This window comes from Schistocerca cancellata, chromosome 4 (genome assembly GCF_023864275.1).
Source record: "Schistocerca cancellata isolate TAMUIC-IGC-003103 chromosome 4, iqSchCanc2.1, whole genome shotgun sequence".
NCBI classification, from domain to species: Eukaryota; Metazoa; Arthropoda; class Insecta; order Orthoptera; family Acrididae; genus Schistocerca; species Schistocerca cancellata.
The window spans coordinates 186,325,412-186,346,794 of record NC_064629.1 but is presented as its reverse complement, the minus strand read 5'-3'; the positions used below and the strand labels follow the sequence as shown (position 1 = coordinate 186,346,794).

The window sequence follows — 21,383 nt, the reverse complement described above, 5'->3', positions numbered from 1 at the left end:
AACGAGAATAATGGAAGTAGTCGAATTAAATCAAATGATGGTGTGGGAATTAGATTAGGAAACGAGACACAAAAAGTAGATGAGTTTTGCTACTTCGGCAATAAAATAACTGTTTATGCCCGATACAGAGAAGATATAAAATGCAGACTGACAATAGCAAGAAAGGCGTTTCTAAAGACGATAAATTTATTAAAATCGAATGTAGATTTACGTGTTGCGAAGTCTTTTTTGAAAGTATCGGTCTGGAGTGTAGCCATGCGTGGAAGTGAAACACAGTCGATAAACAGTTAAGACAAAAAGAGTGCAGAGGTTTTTGAAATGTGGAGCTACAAAGTAACGCTGAAGATTAGATGGGCAGATCATGAAACTAATGAGGAGGCGCTGAATAGAATTAGGAAGACAAACGTGGTGCACAACTTGACCAAAAGATGGGATTGGTTGATACGACACATTCTGTGACATCAAGGGATTACGAGTTTAGTATTGGAGGGAGGTGTGAGGCTAAAAATTGTAGAGGGAAACCAAGAGATGAATACAGTATAGAGATTCAGAAGGATATAGGTTGCAGTACATATTCGGATTTCAAGAGGCTTGCACGAGATAGAGTAGCATGGAGAGCTGCATGAAATTGTTGAAGACAACAACAGTATGTCTGTTCCCCCAGATACCGACGAAACATTCCATGAAGATTATAGATCAATATCCCCTCTGCAGATCCGGGGATTAGAATAGGCCCGAGGTATTCCTGCCTGTCGTAAGAGGCGACTAAAAGGACTCCATCCCCCTCACGGGGGTAGTTACCGCCTGCGTCCGGAGACGGACGGTTCCACGACCTATGATTGTGGTCTTTTTGGTTTTTCACTTCTCGTTTCTTCCTTCCTTTGGTTGGTTCCTTTCTTTGCTCTTCTCCACCACACTGTCTTCCTTACTCTTTCCCTTGACTTCTCCTTGCCTTCTCATTGCCATCTGTCTCCTTGCCTTCTCATTGCCTTCTGTCTCCTTGCCTTCTCATTGCCTTCTGTCTCCTTGCCTTCTCATTGCCTTCTGTCTCCTTGCCTTCTCATTGCCTTCTGTCTCCTTGCCTTCTCATTGCCTTCTGTCTCCTTGCCTTCTTCTCATTGCCTTCTGTCTCCTTGCCTTCTTCTCCTTGCCTTCTGTCTCCTTGCCTTCTGTCTCCTTGCCTTCTGTCTCCTTGCCTTCTGTCTCCTTGCCTTCTGTCTCCTTGCCTTCTGTCTCCTTGCCTTCTGTCTCCTTGCCTTCTGTCTCCTTGCCTTCTGTCTCCTTGCCTTCTGTCTCCTTGCCTTCTGTCTCCTTGCCTTCTGTCTCCTTGCCTTCTGTCTCCTTGCCTTCTGTCTCCTTGCCTTCTGTCTCCTTGCCTTCTGTCTCCTTGCCTTCTGTCTCCTTGCCTTCTGTCTCCTTGCCTTCTGTCTCCTTGCCTTCTGTCTCCTTGCCTTCTGTCTCCTTGCCTTCTGTCTCCTTGCCTTCTGTCTCCTTGCCTTCTGTCTCCTTGCCTTCTGTCTCCTTGCCTTCTGTCTCCTTGCCTTCTGTCTCCTTGCCTTCTGTCTCCTTGCCTTCTGTCTCCTTGCCTTCTGTCTCCTTGCCTTCTGTCTCCTTGCCTTCTGTCTCCTTGCCTTCTGTCTCCTTGCCTTCTGTCTCCTTGCCTTCTGTCTCCTTGCCTTCTGTCTCCTTGCCTTCTGTCTCCTTGCCTTCTGTCTCCTTGCCTTCTGTCTCCTTGCCTTCTGTCTCCTTGCCTTCTGTCTCCTTGCCTTCTGTCTCCTTGCCTTCTGTCTCCTTGCCTTCTGTCTCCTTGCCTTCTGTCTCCTTGCCTTCTGTCTCCTTGCCTTCTGTCTCCTTGCCTTCTGTCTCCTTGCCTTCTGTCTCCTTGCCTTCTGTCTCCTTGCCTTCTGTCTCCTTGCCTTCTGTCTCCTTGCCTTCTGTCTCCTTGCCTTCTGTCTCCTTGCCTTCTTCTCCTCCCCCCAGGGGGTCCACAACTCTTTTGTGGATACGTGTGTGGCGAGCACGGGGCCCCGAGCCATTGCAGCCTTCCTTCTCTCCCGGGCTGCATTTCCTTTCCCTTCCCCTCCTTTCCCCTCCATACCCCTTTCCCCTCGCCCTCTCCTCTCCCTCTATTGGTGTCCTTGCTTATGTTGGCCCCCGCTATCCTCCTGGTTCTGTTGGTTTTACACTCCGGCTTTGTTGCGTAATCATCTCCTCCTTTTGGCATTCCTTGGTCCCCCTCTGGGGTTTGACCTCCATTCCAAAATTTCTCTTCTGTAGTGTGAGCCATTTGGGGAAGAGCACCTTACCTAGTGTCTCCGACGTGTGCCCTTCTAGTACATTCCACCTTTTCTTTTACGTCGTTGTCTGATGCTAGGGTGCATAGCCAGCACGGTAGCCAGCCCGTGTGGTGCGGTCGCTATGTACCCTTTTGGTTGAGCCCCCTGAACACACAGGGATCACACTTCTGATACCTGAGCTGTGACCTCCTCATGCATGCCTTGGAGTGGTTGCTCGTCATTCTGGAGCATCGGAACTCCCGGCAATGGCCGCCGTGCCAGACGGCCCTTGCTGTGGCTGGGTGGCGCCCGTGAGGAGAGCCCCTGATCGGAGTGGGTGGTATCAGGGCGGACGCTATGCAGATGAAACGCATACGGGTCCAAACCTCTGGCCGCTCTTCTGCGGCCGTCTCTCTGCGTGGTACTGATTCCTCAAGTGCTCCTTCTCTTGCTCCTTCGGCCTTCCCTTCCGTGGCTACCCCCTGGGAGGAGGGTCAGGCCCGTCGTCTAGGGGCAAAACCTTTCCCCCGTTATTTAGTTTGCACTAGGACTGATGGAGATACTTTCACCAGTGTCAAACCTTTATTCTTTGTGGAACACATTGAAGACAAGTTCGGCGAAGTGGACTCCCTGAGCAAGATGCGGTCGGGTTCGTTGCTGATAAAAACTGCTTCGGCTGCCCAATCTGCGGCCCTTCGTGCCTGTACCCACCTTGGCACAATTCCCGTGTCCATTACCCCTCACCAGTCTCTAAATATGGTACAAGGTGTGATTTTTCACAGAGACCTCATCCTTCAAACTGATGAGGAACTTCGGGACAATCTCGGACGGCGGGGTGTTCACTTCGTCCGGCGTGTTCAGAAGGGTCCTAAGGATAATCGTATTGATACTGGTGCCTTTATCCTGGCCTTTGAAGGGGATACCCTTCCTGAGAAAGTTAAGATTATGGTCTATCGCTGTGATGTGAAGCCGTACATCCCACCTCCTATGCGGTGTTTTAAGTGCTTGCGTTTTGGCCACATGTCTTCTCGCTGTTCCCAGGACCCCCTCTGTGGTGACTGTGGACGTCCACTCCATGAGGGGAGTCCCTGTGTTCCCCCTCCTGTATGTGTAAATTGTCATGGTAGTCATTCTCCACGTTCAGCAGATTGCCCAGTCTATAAGAAAGAAAAAAAGATACAGGAGTATAAGTCCCTTGATCGTTTAAGCTACACAGAGGCCCGTAAGAAATATGCACGATTGCACCCTGTGTCCATGCAATCTAGTTACGCCTTGGTTACATCTTCATCCCTTCCTCCCCCTTCCTTACCCCCATCCCGGACCCCTCTCCTTCCCCCCTCCCCTGCGGCTCCCACCCCCTCTCCTCTGGGCGCTGCTCCCCCTCCCCAGCCGGAGAAGTGTCCCACTCCTTCGGCGTCTGCCGGTCAAGGGCGCCTCTCCCGGGATGCCCCTTCCCGGCACCTTCCAGGTCAGAGGTCTGCTGCAGCGCGGCGACCGCGAGAGCCGCGGTCTATCGGCCCCCAGGTCGCCCGGTCTCTTTCTGTTCCTGATCTTGCTGCAGCTGGCTCCATTATGCCACACAGCCCTCCTCGATCTCAGCCTGAAAAGAAGAAGAAACATAAGTCCCGGGACAAAGAGCCTCTGGTACCACCGGAGGTCCCTTCCCCGACTTCGCAACCGGATTCTGACCTGTCTTTTATGGACGTCGCCCCCTCCTTGTCGGTGACGGGTGGGGACCCGGCGGTATGACTGGATTCAGCGTGTTCAGCCCTCATTTAAACCATCGTTCTGTGGTTCTCCAATGGAATTGTAATGGCTATTATCGTCACCTTCCGGAATTGAAATCCCTTCTCTCGTCCTACTCAGCAGCTTGTGTGGTTCTCCAGGAATCTCATTTTACTGATGCTCACTCACCGACCCTCCGTGGGTTCCGTGTTTTCTGTCGAAATCGGGTCGGACCCTTGCGGGCTTCTGGTGGCGTTTGTACGTTGGTCCGTACAGACATTGCTAGCACGTGGATTCCTCTCCAAACTACATTGGAAGCGGTTGCTGTTAGGGTCCACTTAGACTCTGCAGTCACAGTATGCAATCTTTATCTCCCTCCTGACAGGACTTTCACACCTGCTGCCTTAACCACCCTTCTTCAGCAACTTCCTCCTCCCTTCCTCCTCCTTGGGAATTTTAATGCTCATCATCCTTTGTGGGGCAGTGCCTTTCCATCTAGACGAGGTCTTCTTATCGACCAATTTATTGCAGACCACGACCTGTGCCTTCTTAATGATGGCTCCCCTACTCATTTCAGTGCTGGTCCTGGTACCTTTTCTGCCATTGATCTTTCTCTTTCTTCTCCCTCTCTCCTCCCTTCATTACACTGGTCGCCACACGACGACCTTTGTGATAGTGACCATTTCCCGTTGATTATCACGCTCCCTTCCCGCTCCCCGATGGATGGGTTACCTCGTTGGTCTTTCCACCGCGCCGATTGGCCTCTATACACTGCACAGGTCGAGTTTTCTCCCTCTTTGTCGGGTTGTATTGATGACGTCGTACGTGACGTGTCTGACGCGATTGTTCGCGCGGCTACCCTTGCTGTCCCGCGCTCATCTGGCCAATTTCGTCGTCGGCCAGTCCCGTGGTGGAGTACGGCCATTGCCATTGCCATCCGTGATCGCCGTCGAGCTTTGCAACACTTCAAGAGGCACCCATCTGTAGCCAGCCTTTCTACCTTTAAGCGCCTTCGCGCTAAAGCCCGTTATTTAATCAAACAGAGCAAGCGGATATGTTGGGAACGATTCGTTTCTTCCCTTGGTTCCACTGTCCCTCTGTCGCGGGTATGGGCTACACTTCGCTCTCTCCAAGGTTGCCATCGGCAGTCCACCCTCCCAGGCCTTCACCTCCCAGATGGCATTTGTACGGACCCATTAGTTCTCGCAGAACATCTTGCGACCCATTTTGCCATGGCATCGGCGTCGGCCTCCTATCCAGCTGCTTTCTCTCATCAAAAACAGCAGGCTGAAGCTGTCGCCTTATGTTTCACCACTTGTGCGTCAGAATCTTACAACGAACCTTTCACTGAATGGGAATTTCTTTCTGCTCTATCTTCTTCTCATGATACGGCCCCTGGCCCCGATTCCATTCATAACCAGCTGCTTCAACATCTCAGTGCTCCACAACGGCACCATCTTCTTCGGGTGTTTAACCGTATCTGGCTCCAGGGTGACTTCCCTTCTCAGTGGAGGGATAGCATTGTGGTTCCTGTCCTTAAGCCTGGTCAGAACCCCCTATCTGTTGACAGCTATCGGCCAATTAGTTTGACCAATGTTGGCTGTAAGTTACTTGAACGGCTGGTAGCCCGTCGGCTCACTTGGGTCCTCGAATCTCGGGATCTATTGTCCCCATACCAGTGTGGCTTTAGAGAGGGACGATCTCCAATCGATCATTTACTTCGCTTGGAATCTGCAGTTCGGCAGGCTTTTTCCCAGCGCCGCCATTTGGTTGCAGTGTTTTTTGACCTTCGCAAGGCCTATGACACGGCCTGGCGCCATCACATCTTACTAACCCTTCATCAGTGGGGTCTTTGGGGCCCACTCCCGATTTTTATCCGCCAGTTCCTGATCCATCGGTCATTCAGAGTTAGAGTTGGTACTGCTTTTAGTTCTCCACGGACCCAGGAGACGGGCATCCCACAGGGTTCTGTCTTGAGTGTCCTTCTTTTCCTCATTGCTATCGATGGACTTGTGGCCTCTGTCGGTCCCTTGGTCGCTCCTGCCCTGTATGTGGATGATTTCTGCATTTGGGTTAGTTCCTCCTCGATGGCATCTGCAGAACGGCAGCTCCAGGTGGCTATACGGCGTGCCTCTGCATGGACCCACTCACACGGGTTTCAATTCTCTCCTTTAAAATCGCGGGTGGTCCACTTCTGTCGCTGTACTACGGTCCACCCTGATCCAGAGCTCTATCTTGCTGCACAACAATTGCCTGTGGTTCCACAGTTTCGTTTCCTGGGTCTTCTTTTTGACAACAAGCTCACTTGGCTGCCCCATATCAGACTCCTGAAGGTAGGATGTTTCCGTAAACTCAATGTCCTTCGCTTCCTTGCCCACTCCTCTTGGGGTGCGGACCGTTCCCTCCTCCTCCGTCTTTATCGTGCTCTAGTTCTGTCACGTTTGGACTATGGTTGTCAAGTTTATGGTTCAGCTGCTCCTTCCACGCTGCACGTGCTGGATCCGGTCCACCATCGTGGTATCCGTTTGGCCACCGGTGCCTTCCCTACTAGCCCTGTTGATAGTCTCCTGGTTGAAGCTGGGATCCCCCCCCCTTTCTGTTCGGCGGTCCCAGCTTCTGGTGTCTTATGCCCTTACTATCCGTTCTTCTCCCGCTCATCCTTCCTATTCTATCCTATTTCCAGACCATGGACGTCGCACGCCTGACTCCCGCCCTCGGGCCGGTTTACCGGTTGGGCTGCGCCTTGCGTCTCTTAACCGTGATTTTCGGCTTCCTTCTTTGTCCTGTCTTCCTCGCTCCCTCCCCTCCACCCCTCCTTGGTTAGTTCCTCGGCCTCGAATTCGGATGGATCTCCGCCGCGGTCCGAAAGATTCCATCTCCCCGGTGGTGTTCCGTTCCTTTTTCCGCCAAATTTTATGGGAGTTTCGGGATGCTGTTGTTTTTTACACTGATGGCTCTAAATCTGCTGATCATGTTGGGTATGCCTTCACGTCCTTTGTTGGAACGGAAAATCATCTGCTGCCACCCTCATGTGGGGTGTTTACCGCGGAATTGATGGCCATATCCCGGGCCCTTACCTTTATTAAACAATCCCAACACAACCGCGTTTTGTTATGTACGGACTCGATGAGTGGCCTTCTTGCTATTGACCGGTGTTTTTCGCGCCATCCCTTGGTCTCTGCCATCCATGACCATCTCGCTGATCTTCACCGTGCTGCTTGTTCCATTGACTTCCTATGGGTCCCGGGCCATGTGGGTATCCCGGGTAATGAGCTCGCTGATCGTTTGGCTGGGGGAGCAGTTACTTACCCCCCGTTTTCTGTAACCCCTCCTGCAGCGGATTTACGGCTTCACATCAAATCCCACTTTGCACAGTCATGGGCCAGTTCTTGGGAGGCTACTCCACTGTCTAATAAACTTCGTGCCATTAAGGTGAATCCAGGCCCATGGCGTACTTCCTTTCGCCTCTCCCGCAAGGACTCGACCACACTGTGTCGTCTCCGCATTGGCCATACCAGGCTGACCCATGGTTTCCTTTTGCGTGATGAGCCACCCCCGCTATGTGGTTGTGGAGCCTTCCAGTCAGTGGCCCACATTTTGGTTGAATGCCCCCTTCTTTTGGCTCTGCGTGCGAAGTACAGACTCCCCCACACTTTACCTTTGATGTTGGCTGACGATTCCCGGATGGTCTCTCTGGTTCTAGGTTTCCTCCGGGAGAGTGGTTTTTATTCTCAGTTTTAAAGTTTTTAATCTCCCTCTGGTGTTGGGGCAGGGCGGTGAGTGTTTGGGTGTCTCCCACTGTAGGCGGTGTTCAGAGATTCCCGATTCACCTCCCTGCCTGGAATCCTCTTTTCTTTCCCTTTTACTCTGTTTTTACCCCTTCTTTTTAAGGCTTGGTTAGTTTTTCTATTCCCATCCGTACTTTCTGCATTATAGCGGTTGTCCCTTTTAAGTCACAGGTGGTCTTGCCTATGCTGCTTCAGCATAGTGTTGGGTTCGTTCTCTTGCCAACTTCCCTCGTTTGTTTTTACTAATGACAACATGACTGCCCTTTTACGTTTCCCCTTTTTCCGTTTTATTGTTCTGCCTTTTCTGAGATGTCCAGTTAGCAGCATGGAGTCTATTTGAAACAAGGGACTGATGACCTCGCTGTTTGGTCCCTTTCACCTCAAACAACCAACCAACCAACCTTCTTCTCCTTGCCTTCTTCTCATTGCCTTCTTCTCATTGCCTTCTTCTCATTGCCTTCTTCTCATTGCCTTCTTCTCATTGCCTTCTTCTCATTGCCTTCTTCTCATTGCCTTCTTCTCATTGCCTTCTTCTCATTGCCTTCTTCTCCTTGCCTTCTTCTCCTTGCCTTCTTCTCCTTGCCTTCTTCTCCTTGCCTTCTTCTCCTTGCCTTCTTCTCCTTGCCTTCTTCTCCTTGCCTTCTTCTCCTTGCCTTCTTCTCCTTGCCTCCTTCTCCTTGCCTCCTTCTCCTTGCCTCCTTCTCCTTGCCTCCTTCTCCTTGCCTCCTTCTCCTTGCCTCCTTCTCCTTGCCTCCTTCTCCTTGCCTCCTTCTCCTTGCCTCCTTCTCCTTGCCTCCTTCTCCTTGCCTCCTTCTCCTTGCCTCCTTCTCCTTGCCTCCTTCTCCTTGCCTCCTTCTCCTTGCCTCCTTCTCCTTGCCTCCTTCTCCTTGCCTCCTTCTCCTTGCCTCCTTCTCCTTGCCTCCTTCTCCTTGCCTCCTTCTCCTTGCCTCCTTCTCCTTGCCTCCTTCTCCTTGCCTCCTTCTCCTTGCCTCCTTCTCCTTGCCTCCTTCTCCTTGCCTCCTTCTCCTTGCCTCCTTCTCCTTGCCTCCTTCTCCTTGCCTCCTTCTCCTTGCCTCCTTCTCCTTGCCTCCTTCTCCTTGCCTCCTTCTCCTTGCCTCCTTCTCCTTGCCTCCTTCTCCTTGCCTCCTTCTGCTTGCCTCCTTCTGCTTGCCTCCTTCTCCTTGCCTCCTTCTGCTTGCCTCCTTCTGCTTGCCTCCTTCTGCTTGCCTCCTTCTGCTTGCCTCCTTCTGCTTGCCTCCTTCTGCTTGCCTCCTTCTGCTTGCCTCCTTCTGCTTGCCTCCTTCTGCTTGCCTCCTTCTGCTTGCCTCCTTCTGCTTGCCTCCTTCTGCTTGCCTCCTTCTGCTTGCCTTCTCTGGTCTCCGCCTCGGCGTTTGAGACAGTCTGTCCTCTTTCTCCCTCTCTCTCTTCTTTTTCCTCTTCTTCCTTCCTCCCTGTGCGTGCCTGAAGGCCGACCTACGCGTTCGCACGCGTAGCCGGTGACGGGGTAACGCGTAAGTCCCCGCCCTGGGTAGACATGTAAGGCCCGCGCGTACCCCCTGGTAAAGGCCAGGCCCGGGGAGGGGTGATTGCCTGAGCTGATACCTTCTGACCATGCCGATTGGTCCCTCCGTCTGTTTCTCGGGAGGTGTGACCTGAGGTGTAAACATTCACCTAAGGTGGGAGTGCCCTCTGAGAGGGTCCCCACAAGGAAGGAGCGCGCCATCGGAGACGCTGGCAATCATGGGGGATTCCTCCGCAATGGATTCTACTCCATCTCTCTCGACTTCGACCCAAAAACGGAAACGTGACCAGCCAACAGTGACAAAAGTACTACCGCCTGCCCCACAGTTCCTCGTAGTTTCTCGCACTGAGGACGGAAAGGATTTTTCCTCTGTCAACCCTTTTGTTATTCAGAAGGGCGTTGATGCCATAGCCGGATCTGTCAAATCTTGTACCAGGTTGCGTAACGGTACCTTATTACTAGAAACTGAGAGTGCCTTTCAGACACAAAAACTGCTTTGGGCCACACTCCTGTACACGTTCCCTGTCCCGGGTGGAGGCCCACCGAACTTTGAATTCGTCTCGTGGTGTAGTCTATACTAGCTCCCTCTACGGATTGACTGACGAGGAGATTCAATCTTTCCTCGCTGAGCAGGGCGTGACGGCTGTCCATAGGGTCATGAAAAAGGTCAACAATGACCTTGTACCGACCCGGACACTTTTCTTGACCTTCGATAGTGTTAAGCTGCCATCGCGCATCAAGGCGGGCTACGAGGTTATTTCTGTTCGCCCCTATGTCCCGACACCTACGCGCTGCTACCAGTGTCAGCGTTTCAGTCACACTCGACAGTCTTGTTCCAATGCGGCTAAATGTCTCACTTGTGGCAGGGATGCCCATGAGGGTGACTGTCCACCTCCGTCTCCTCGTTGTGTGAACTGTCAGGGTGACCATGCTGCATCCTCCTGCGACTGTCCTGTCTATAAGGAAGAACGCTGTATCCAAGAAATTCGGGTCAAAGAGAAAGTGTCCACCTCGGCTGCTCGCAAGCTATTGGCTAGTAGGAAGCCCGCGCTGCTCCCAGTGGGGAAATACAGTACTGTCCTCGCCTCTCCTCGGACTACCAGGGAGGTAGCAACCCAGACATGCGATCTGAACTTCAGCACCACGGTCGTCCGTTCGGCCAGTGCTAAGATCGCGCGGTCGACGTCTCCTCTTCCTCCCATCACCCCACAGACACCAGCCCCTTCATCAGCTTCTGCTAAGACGAAGACCCCGAAGTCAGATGCACGGGCCTTCAAGAAGGAACCGTCCCGTGCAGACTTCCTACGTACCTCGACCTCCCAGCCTTCGACCGGTACTTCCACCAAACGTCCTTCCAAAAAGGCTCATAGGAAGCACAGTTCTCCTTCTCCGCCACGGCGCATTTCTTCTCCTGCGCCACCCAGCGGTTGCCGCCCCAAGCCGTCATCCGTTTCGCCTGGCCGCATCGCTGGTAGCCGTACATCTGGCCGTTCACCGGCGGAGGAAGCTCCCCCTCCCGGCCATCCTCCCGAGATGGCCGATGAACCTATAGACCCAATGGACGATGACTGTCCGCCTACTGATAGCGGCGGCAGTGCTCGCTCGAAGCCAGGCCCTCAGCGGCCTTCGAGGTGACCCCTTCTTTCATCTTCCTTTTCTTACGATGGCACTTATTCACTGGAATATTCGCAGCATTCGCTCCAACCGAGAGGACTTGAAGTTGCTGCTCCGCTTGCACCGTCCGCTCGTCGTAGCCCTCCAGGAAACGAAGCTACGCCCATGCGATCAAATTGCCTTGGCACACTACACCTCTGTGCGTTTTGACCTACCCCCTGTGGTAGGTATCCCAGCTCATGGAGGGGTTATGTTGCTGGTCCGGGATGATATTTACTACGATCCCATCACGTTGCACACCGGCCTGCAGGCAGTTGCCATCCGCATTACTCTCCCCACTTTTACGTTTTCCTTTTGTACCGTTTACACTCCATCGTCATCTGCCGTTACCAGGGCAGACATGATGCAACTTATTGCTCAGCTACCTGCACCATTTTTGTTAACTGGAGACTTCAATGCCCACCATCCCCTTTGGGGCTCTCCAGCATCCTGCCCGAGGGGCTCCTTGTTAGTAGACCTTTTCAACCAGCTCAATCTTGTCTGCCTCAATACTGGCGCCCCTACTTTTCTTTCGGACACATCTTACACCTATTCCCATTTAGACCTCTCTATATGTACTCCCCAACTTGCACGCCGGTTTGAGTGGTATGCACTTGCTGATACATATTCGAGCGACCACTTCCCGCGTGTTTTATTCATCTCCTGCAGCATACCCCCTCTCCGTGCTCCTCTAATTGGACCATCTCCAAGGCAGACTGGGGGCTCTTCTCTTCCAGGGCGACCTTTCAGGATCAAACCTTCACAAGCTGCGATCGTCAGGTCGCACACCTCACGGAAGTCATTCTCGCTGCTGCTGAATATTCCATCCCTCACCCTACTTCTTCTCCACGTCGCGTACCGGTCCCCTGGTGGACCGCAGCATGTGGAGACGCTTTACGTGCTCGTCGACGTGCTTTACGCACCTTTAAACGCCACCCTACAGTGGCGAATTGTATTAATTATAAACGATTACGTGCTCAGTGTCGTCGTATTATTAAAGAAAGCAAGAAAGCCAGCTGGGCTGCTTTCACAAGCACCTTCAACAGTTTTACTCCTTCTTCTGTTGTCTGGGGTAGCCTGCGCCGGCTATCTGGCACTAAGGTCCACTCCCCAGTTTCTGGCTTGAAGGTCGCGAATGACGTCCTTGTGGCCCCTGGGGCTGTCTCCAATGCCTTCGGCCGCTTTTTCGCAGAGGTTTCGAGCTCCGCTCATTACCACCCTGCCTTCCTCCCCCGCAAACAGGCAGAGGAGGCTAGGCCACCTAACTTCCGCTCCTCGAATTGTGAAAGTTATAATGCCCCATTCACCATGCGGGAACTCGAAAACGCACTTGGCCGATCACGGTCCTCCGCTCCAGGGCCTGATTCTATTCATATTCAGATGCTGAAGAACCTTTCTCCTGCGGGTAAAGGTTTTCTTCTTGGTACATACAATCGCATCTGGATTGAGGGACATGTTCCCGCATGCTGGCGCGAGTCTATTGTTGTCCCGATTCCTAAGCCGGGGAAGGACAAGCACTTGCCTTCCAGTTATCGACCTATCTCACTTACCAGCTGTGTCTGTAAAGTGATGGAGCGAATGGTTAACTCTCGATTGGTTTGGCTGCTCGAGTCTCGACGCCTACTTACCAATGTCCAATGTGGATTTCGTAGGCGCCGCTCTGCTGTTCACCATCTGGTTACCTTGTCGACCTTCATTATGAATAACTTCTTGCGGAAGCGCCCGACCGCGGCTGTGTTCTTTGATTTGGAGAAGGCTTACGACACCTGTTGGAGGGCGGGCATTCTCCGCACCATGCATACATGGGGCCTTCGCGGTCGCCTCCCTCTTTTTATTCGTTCCTTTTTAATGGATCGACAGTTCAGGGTAAGTGTGGGTTCTGTCCTGTCCGACACCTTTCGCCAGGAGAATGGGGTGCCACAGGGCTCAGTTTTGAGCGTCGCTCTCTTCGCCATCGCGATCAATCCAATAATGGATTGCCTCCCAGCTGATGTATCAGGCTCCCTTTTCGTGGACGATTTTACCATCTATTGCAGCGCGCAGTGTACACGTGTCCTGGAGCGCTGTCTTCAGCGTTCTCTTGACCGTCTTTCCTCCTGGAGTGTCGCCAATGGCTTCCGTTTTTCTGCCGAGAAGACGGTCTGTATTAACTTCTGGCGCTACAAAGAGTTTCTCCCACCGTCCTTACGACTCGGTCCCGTTGCTCTCCCAATCGTGGAGACAACCAAATTTTTAGGCCTTAAATTTGACAGGAAACTCAGCTGGTCTCCACATGTGTCATATTTGGCCGCCCGTTGTACCCGTTCTTTAAATGTCCTCCGTGTTCTCAGTGGTATGTCGTGGGGAGCGGATCGAACCGTCCTACTTCGTCTATATCGGTCGATCGGAGCATTTTATACTAGTCCCGTAGAGAGTCTTCATGCTGACGCTGGCGAATTGCCACTCACCTACCGGCGCGATATACTGTTTTGTCGGTATGCCTGTCGGCTACTGTCAATGCCCGACCATCCGTCTTATCGTTCCTTTTTTGACGACTCTCTCGACCGTCAATACGGGTTGTACGTCTCTGCCCTGCTACCCCCTGGAGTTCGCTTTCGTCGCCTCTTTCAACACCTTAATTTTTCACTCCCTGCAACCTTTCGAGTGGGCGAGAGCCACATGCCACCTTGGCTCCAGGCTCAGGTCCGCGTTCACCTTGACCTCAGCTCGCTCCCAAAAGAGGTTACCCCCGGTTCGGTCTACCACTCCCGTTTTTTGGAACTTCGAAGTTCATCAACATGACTTTCATTTTTACAGGTGGCTCTAAGACCAATGACGGGGTCGGGTGTTCCTTTATTGTCGGGGCACAAAGTTTCAAATACCGGCTCCATGGCCATTGTTCGGTCTTCACAGCTGAGCTCTCTGCCCTCTACCAGGCTGTTCTTTACATCTGCCGCCACCGACATTCTGCTTATGTCATCTGCTCCGACTCCCTGAGCGCCATCCAGAGCCTCAGTGATCCGTACCCGGTTCACCCTTTCGTACACCGGATCCAACGCTCTCTTCAGCAGCTGGTGGACGTCGGTTCTCCGGTTAGCTCTATGTGGGTTCCTGGCCATGTCGGTATCCCTGGGAACGAAGCTGCAGATGCCGCGGCCAAGGCTGCGGTCCTCCAGCCTCGGACAGCTTCTTGTTGTGTCTCTTCGTCCGATTTTAGCAGGGTCATTTGTCGGCGCATTTTATCGCTGTGGCATGCCGATTGGGCTGCACTTACAGACAACAAGCTTCGGGCCTTAAAACCTCTTCCCGTGGCTTGGACGTCCTCCTCACGCCCTTCTCGGCGGGAGGAGGTAGTTTTGGCCCGGTTAAGAATTGGACACTGCCGGTTCAGCCATCGCCATCTGCTGACGGCTACGCCGGCGCCGTTCTGCCCATGTGGGCACTTGCTGACGGTTCGACACATTTTAATGTCCTGTCCAGATTTTAACACACTGCGTCTAGATCTTAACCTGCCAAGTACTTTCGATGCCATTTTAGCGGGTGACCCACGAGCAGTTGCTCGTGTTCTTCGTTTTATCAATTTGACAAACCTCTCTAAGGACATTTGATGATGCTGTTTTTTAATCCTATGCCTGTCAGTCTGTCTTTTATCGTGTTTTCCCTTTTAGTTGTTGTTGTCAACTTGTGCCTCGCGGTGCATTCTTAGAGTAGTCAGGGCGCTAATGACCATTGAAGTTGTGCGCCCTAAAACCACAAAAAAAAATAATAGATCAACATCCTCTGACTCGATAAATTCACGAATGTCATAGACACCATAATACACAAGAATGGAGGGTGTTCTCCTTTTTTCCGTCATCAGTTCTCTAATTTCGATTTCCTGCAGTTTGTTGAGGATCTCCACCTACCAAGTCTTTCCTTTTGTGCTTTTAAGCCGCCATAACATGAATGATCTTCACAGTTTTCGTATTCATTTCTCATATATGTGTAGGCTTATTCTATTTAGACTCCTCTTATCTTTTACAGTAATATCATCGAAGACTTATCTAATACTTCACGCCCAGAGCATCATATCTCAAATTTTTATTCAAATCTATAGAACGGGTATTCCACGATTTCTCTATCAAAATTTCAGCGTACATTCTTTGGAGGCAACAGACAATTGCAGATAAATAGCCTTAAAGCATAACGTCAACGCACTACACAATGAAATAAAGATGAGCCTCATCTGCCCGTCGTCTGCTAAACAGCGCAAGACATTCCCACGGAACCCGTGACATAATGCGGTATGACACACGCCCTCCAATTCAGTGCTTGCTCTCCAAATCAGTGTTTGCACTGTTGTCAAAGTAAGCACATTCGCAAAGTTAAACAGAAAAAAAGGAATCGGTGCAGGCGTGCCCTTAATGAAAAAGATAGGCCAAATCAAAGCGAGGAAATTTAACAGGCAATTGTGGGTCCATCCATTTCGAGAAGGAAGAATAGCTAAGGATTATTGTCATACACTGCACCACGACCTACAACGATATGAATGTCGAGTGGATCCTTCGTACTTTCCTTCCATAGTTCAGCAATTTACACAGGGATCCAAGTGCTAATGTGCGATGATCTTTCATTCCAGCAAATGAGAAGCTTGCTTTCACTTTAAGGTAAGAATCGTTTATACTCACGTCCATATCAAACATTTATTTTGCTGGAAAGTACACATACTCTTATTATCCAAATTATTCGATTTGATTTGCATGAAGCAGTTAAAATGGATGTCAGTTGGTAATGATGTTAACTTCCCGTGTGAATCTCTGTGCACACTTGAGGGTGAACTGATCAGAAGGTAGTGAGAAATTCCGATGTTGCACATGACGTGGTTTTCAATATGCTTCAGACGGAAATGTGGAGCTGAGCAGTGTGAGGTATATGACGTAGAGCTAATAGCTACTGTGACAGCTTGGTTTCTTGCCTTCTTAAAACAATCAAAATTTCCGCCTTTGCGTCTAACTTCACAAGTTCACGCGTAGTTCAGGAATTAAAGAGAAGATGAATAGTGTATCTTCATCTTCCTGTTCATTCGATGTTTGACGACTGTAGAATTTAGTTTCTAGAGTTTGTTAGGTCATCTGTTTCTGTAGGCTCCTTTGTACACTACTGGCCATTAAAATTGCTACACCACGAAGATGACGTGCTACAGACGCGAAATTTAACCGACAGCAAGAAGATGCTGTGATATGCAAATGATTACCTTTTCAGATCATTCACACAAGGTTGGCGCCGGTGGCGACACCTACAACGTCCTGACATGAGGAAAGTTTCCAACCGATTTCTCATACACAAACAGCACTTGACCGGCGTTGCCTGGTAAAACGTTGTTGTGATGCCTCATGTAAGGAGGAGAAATGCGTACCATCACGTTTCCGACTTTGATAAAGGTCGGATTGTAGCCTATCGCGATTGCGGTTTATTGTATCGCGACATTGATGCTGGCGTTGGTCGAGATCCAATGACTGTTAGCAGAATATGGAATCGGTGGGTTCATGAGGGTAATACGGAACGCCGTGCTGGATCCCAATGGCCTCGTATCACTAGCAGTCGAGATGACAGGCATCTTATCCGCATGGCTGTAACGGATCGTGCAGCCACGTCTCGATCCCTGAGTCAACAGATGGGGACGTTTGCAAGACAACCACCATCTGCACGAACAGTTCGACGACGTTTGCAGCAGCATGGACTATCAGCTCGGAGACCATGGCTGCGGTTACCCTTGACGCTGCATCACAGACATGAGCGCCTGCGATGGTGTACAAATGGCAAAACGTCATTTTTTCGTATGAATCCAGGTTCTGTTTACAGCATCATGATGGTCTCATCCGTGTTTGGCGACATCGCGGTGAACGCACATTGGAAGCGTGTATTCGTCATCGCCATACTGGCGTTATCACCTAGCGTGATGGTATGGGGTGCCATTGGTTACACGTCTCGGTCACCTCTTGTTCGCATTGACGGCACTTTGAGCAGTGGACGTTACATTTCAGATGTGTTACGACACGTGACTCTACCCTTCACTCGATCCCTGCGAAACCCTACATTTCAGCAGGATAATGCACGACCGCATTTTGCAGGTCCTGTACGGCCCTTTCTGGATACAGAAAATGTTCGACTGCTGCCCTGACCAGCACATTGTCCTGATCTCTCACCAATTGAAAACGTCTGGTCGATGGTGGTCGAGCAACTGTCTCGTCACAATACGCCAGTCACTATTCTTGATGAACTGTGGCATCGTGTTGAAGCTGCATGGGGAGCTGTACCTGTACATGCTCTGTTTGACTCAATGCCCTCGAGTATCAAAGCCGTTATTACGCCCAGAGGTGGATGTTCAGGGTACTGATTCCTAAGGATCCAGGCACCCAAACTGCGTGAAAATGTAATCAAAAATGGTTCAAATGGCTCTAAGCACTATGCGAGTTGACTTCTGAGGTCATCAGTCGCCTAGAACTAATTAAACCTAACTAACCTAAGGACATCACACACATCCATGCCCGAGGCAGGATTCGAACCTGCGACCGTAGCGGTCGCTCGGCTTCAGACTGTAGCGCCTAGAAGCGCACGGCCACTCCGGCCGGCGAAAATGTAATCACATGTCAGTTCTAGCATAATGCATTTGTCCAATGAATACCCGTTTATCATCCGCATTTCTTCTTGGTGTAGTAATTTTAATGGCCAGTGGTGTATATTTCTTCTTTTTAATTCGGGTAGCACCCACATTCTCTTCAGCTCCTGCGGCATGTGATGCGCGAGCTTGGGATCATCCTCAGTCTCATCTTCAGTAGTCAGATGCAGCTCTATGTGACGTATCAAAAAGTCGTAAATTCACAAAGAAAATTGTTCCGCCCAGAAGCAGATTGTTCTTTATTCCTTTTTGACATTTCTTTGGCGTGAGTATCCCTTAAGCTGTTCTATGTGAAAAATGGATGCTTTAAAGAAAATTGAAACATTATGAAGTATGTAAGCACTGTATTAAGAGAATTTTTTGTAATGATAAGCTTTGAAAAAGCAAAGGAAATACTTGTTGAATGTAGCTGGCATTTCTCGTTTTCAGGTACGGATATCTTCCAGCAGGAAGTAAGATGGATCTTCATTTACAATATCGAACTGGCCTATCAACTGTATCTGGTGTAATACGACAAGTGTGTCAGGCTGTATGGCACTGCTTGAGACCTGTCTACTTCCCACTTCTCACAGTAAGTATACTTCTGGATTCTGCCACAACCTATGAAACGATAGCCAATCATCCCAGCTGTGTGACGGCTATATAGGGTGAGCGTATGTGTCCTTCAAGCCAGCTAACAATGGGTCTCTTTATTATAACTGCAGAAACGTTCTTTATGTTATTGCTAGCTATGTGAGATTTCCACTATAGTGTCATGTTCATTGACGTTGTTACTTCTGGAAGATCGTCAGACAACAGTGTTGAATTCATTGCTTTACATAAAGTTAATTAGCGATGTAATTTAATTTCCTCAAGGCGGGCAGTTCTAGCAGGGCTAAGATTACTTTTATTTTGTAATGGTTGGTCAGAAGGTAATTTTTAATCAGAGTTTTCAGCTATAGTCACTGAAGGGCTATAAAATATTTTCCATGAACCTGCGACATCCATTGTAACAGGCGGAGAATTTTTCACATACCTTTGAATGTATCTTGACAAGATACTATAAAAACAAGTTGTGTGTTGGACAGTCTCTACATATAAAACACATGTCCCGACTCACTCATCATCGTCGAACCTAAGCCACCAGGGATAGAAACTTGAAATTTTCAGAGGGTGTTGATCTTATACTGTAGGCGTCGTTTGCGGTATTGTTCCAAATTCCACCCTTAAGTGAGATAAATAGGGGATAAAGGATTTTTGAAAATATCCCGCTATCAAGGAAATTTTGAAGTTAACCTAGGAAAATTGGTATTTGATTTCTCGATCAGAAATACGGAACAACTTGTTTTTAGCATTTTTGGAAATTCAGCTATTGAGGGGGTAAAGCAGCTGGTGAAAGTTTGTTTGAAAACGAATCATTATTAAGGAACTACTAAAGCATTTTCAGAGCTACGTCTATGAAAACTGATATTTGACTTCCTGGTTAGAAATAAAACATACGCGTTTCAGTGTTTTAGGAAATTAGACCCCTAAGGGGGTGAAATAGGGAATGAAACGTTTTATGAAATTATTTCATTATGAAATCATTTTCGAAGCTTGATCTATGAAAATTTGTACTTGGCTTCTCTGTCAGAAATAAAACAAAGATGTTTCATTGTGTTAGGAAATTGATCCCTAAGGGGGTGAAATATAGGATGAAAATTTAAACAAAATATATTTCGTTATATTAAAAAAATTAAAGCCATGAAAACAGGCATTTCACTTCTCGGTTAGGGGATGAAAGTTTCTATGGAAATGTCATCATAAGAACCCAAAGGCGTGATTAACAAAACCTTGGACTCCAGCAGCCGCTATAGATTTTTGGTCAGAAGTACATTCGGAAAAGGTTATACTTCTATGGCATTAATTACCGTGCAAAGTCTAGAAGGTGTTGCAATTTGTAACCAACATAAAAAATGTATTAAAGGAAACCAAAAACACGTGTGCAGACCGTAGAGTCTATGCGAGCGAAGCAGCGGGAGCTAAGCCAATGTGGTAGAGATGGATACAGATTTGAAGTCACTTTGACTACTTGGTGTTCATACAACATAGCAACAGACCTAACACAGGCAGGAAGAAACATGAACAATGTTCGTGACAAATTGAAGACTACTTTATGAGCACAGAGGGACAACTACTACGGCAGTTTGAAAATGTCCCCTTGCTCAAAATACCATTTAAGTGAACACCCGGCTGGATAGCTGCGCTTGTTAATGCGACTGTTTCCGGGACGGGGAGGTGTGTCGTCCCTGAATCGGATATGCCTGGTGGATTAACAACAATATGGTTTTTGGGAGGTTTCCCACATCCCACTAGCAGAATACCGGGTTAGTTCCCATGTTTCTGCGCAAAGTTTTAGAACATTTTCTCAACCTATGCACAGAATTTACCTTATACTCAGACAAGGTATGTTGGTTGGTTCTGTCATGGAGGGGGGAGGGGGGGGGGGCAGGATCGTTTAATATAAGTGTCAATGCGGTATATGTCCGGTTTGTTCATAATTATCAGGACACCATTTGTCTTCTTCTTTGCAGCACTTTTGCCTGCAAAGTCCGGTGAAAACTTAGAAATGACTGTCTGCCATGCTTCAGTCTTCTCCATTTTATCTGAGTACTAGCTGAACACTCGGCGTTGCCCGGGTATGTATTTATTCCATTCTTTTATTAGTCCATCTCCTCCTCGCCCCCCCCCCTCCCTCTCTCTCTCTCTCTCTCTCTCTCTCTCTCTCTCTCTCTCTCCCTCTCTCCCTCTCTCCTTTCTATGTGTCAATCTCTTCTTTTTCCTTTTACTATCAATCTTCTCCTATCCCCTTCTCTCCACGTTATTACCCCTACCTCAGTAGGAGGCTGCTGGTTCTTAGCCCACAGTATTTCTATCCAGACAATAAGTAGTATGTATACAAAGTTTGGATGAAATAGATCCAGGGATTTAGGAAGAGCCTTTTACCCTTGGCTGTGCCTTCGTACGCAGTCACATATCATTCGCATGTATTTAACATGATTGACACATACCTGAACACACATTTTACCTGTATGTATAGAAAATTTCACTCTGCAGTTTCGTTTTCACGGATCTCAGTGCTTTTCCTGAATTGTGTGTCGTACAATGACAAAATTTTGTAGGTACATTCAGCAGCATATGTAGATACTGCCTGCGAAACTTGCTGCCAATAGTAGCAAAGAAGTAATGAATTAAAAAGTCATGCATCATGCAGTAATTTTACTGCATGAACATCAATAATGTGGTAAGTGATAAACTTTATTCCTTTCATCATTTTGTAGGCGCGGATCCGTGCAGGTATAAAATTGAGTAGAATTTGTTGCAAGTCACTAAGAGTTCTCATTCTCAAATACCGAATTATTTGCGCGTAGTGGGCTGCACTTATTTTTCACCCCCGACCTCTTCCATAGGTAGATGGTTCTTCCGTCCAAAGCGATTCTTTCCAGACGATGATTTGTGTACCAAGTTTTGTTGAAATCTGTCCAGTAGCTTAGGAGGAGATGTGGTAGATACGTATGTACATACATACATTTTTATAATATGGATTTTTCACACTCGATGTTACGTTATCAACGGATGTTTCTCAACTTCACAGATGAAATCCTCTTCGTTAACTTCCACTTCTAGCCAATAGTGTCACCTACACGGCGGTACCATAGCCCACGACAAAAATCGCGAAACTCTGTGGCAGAAAAAATGCATCGAGTTGAGTCAAGTTACTACACGCCAGACGACTGGAGCGCTAACATTGCTGCAACTGTCAA

General features: G+C 49.3%; 2 protein-coding genes across 2 annotated transcripts in view; one reads left to right on the top strand and one right to left on the bottom strand.

The window, feature by feature from the left end:
- Positions 1-1,086: 1,086 nt before the first annotated feature.
- On the bottom strand, positions 1,087-17,717 carry LOC126183987 (ribosome-binding protein 1-like). The gene is made up of 3 exons (XM_049926339.1): positions 17,695-17,717; positions 8,317-9,033; positions 1,087-1,993 (listed from the first exon to the last, which is right to left on the bottom strand). Exons 1-3 carry the CDS (start codon positions 17,715-17,717, stop codon positions 1,087-1,089), a joined length of 1,647 nt encoding a protein of 548 aa, XP_049782296.1.
- A 210-nt stretch (positions 17,718-17,927) lies between these two features.
- LOC126183986 (kinesin-like protein KIF16B) overlaps positions 17,928-21,383 on the top strand; it is an 84,711-nt gene continuing 81,255 nt past the window's right edge. Inside the window, exons 1-2 of the mRNA XM_049926338.1 lie at positions 17,928-17,932; positions 18,031-18,172. Of these exons, the coding sequence (XP_049782295.1) occupies positions 17,928-17,932; positions 18,031-18,172 (147 nt within the window). The remainder of the gene's footprint in view (positions 17,933-18,030; positions 18,173-21,383) is intronic.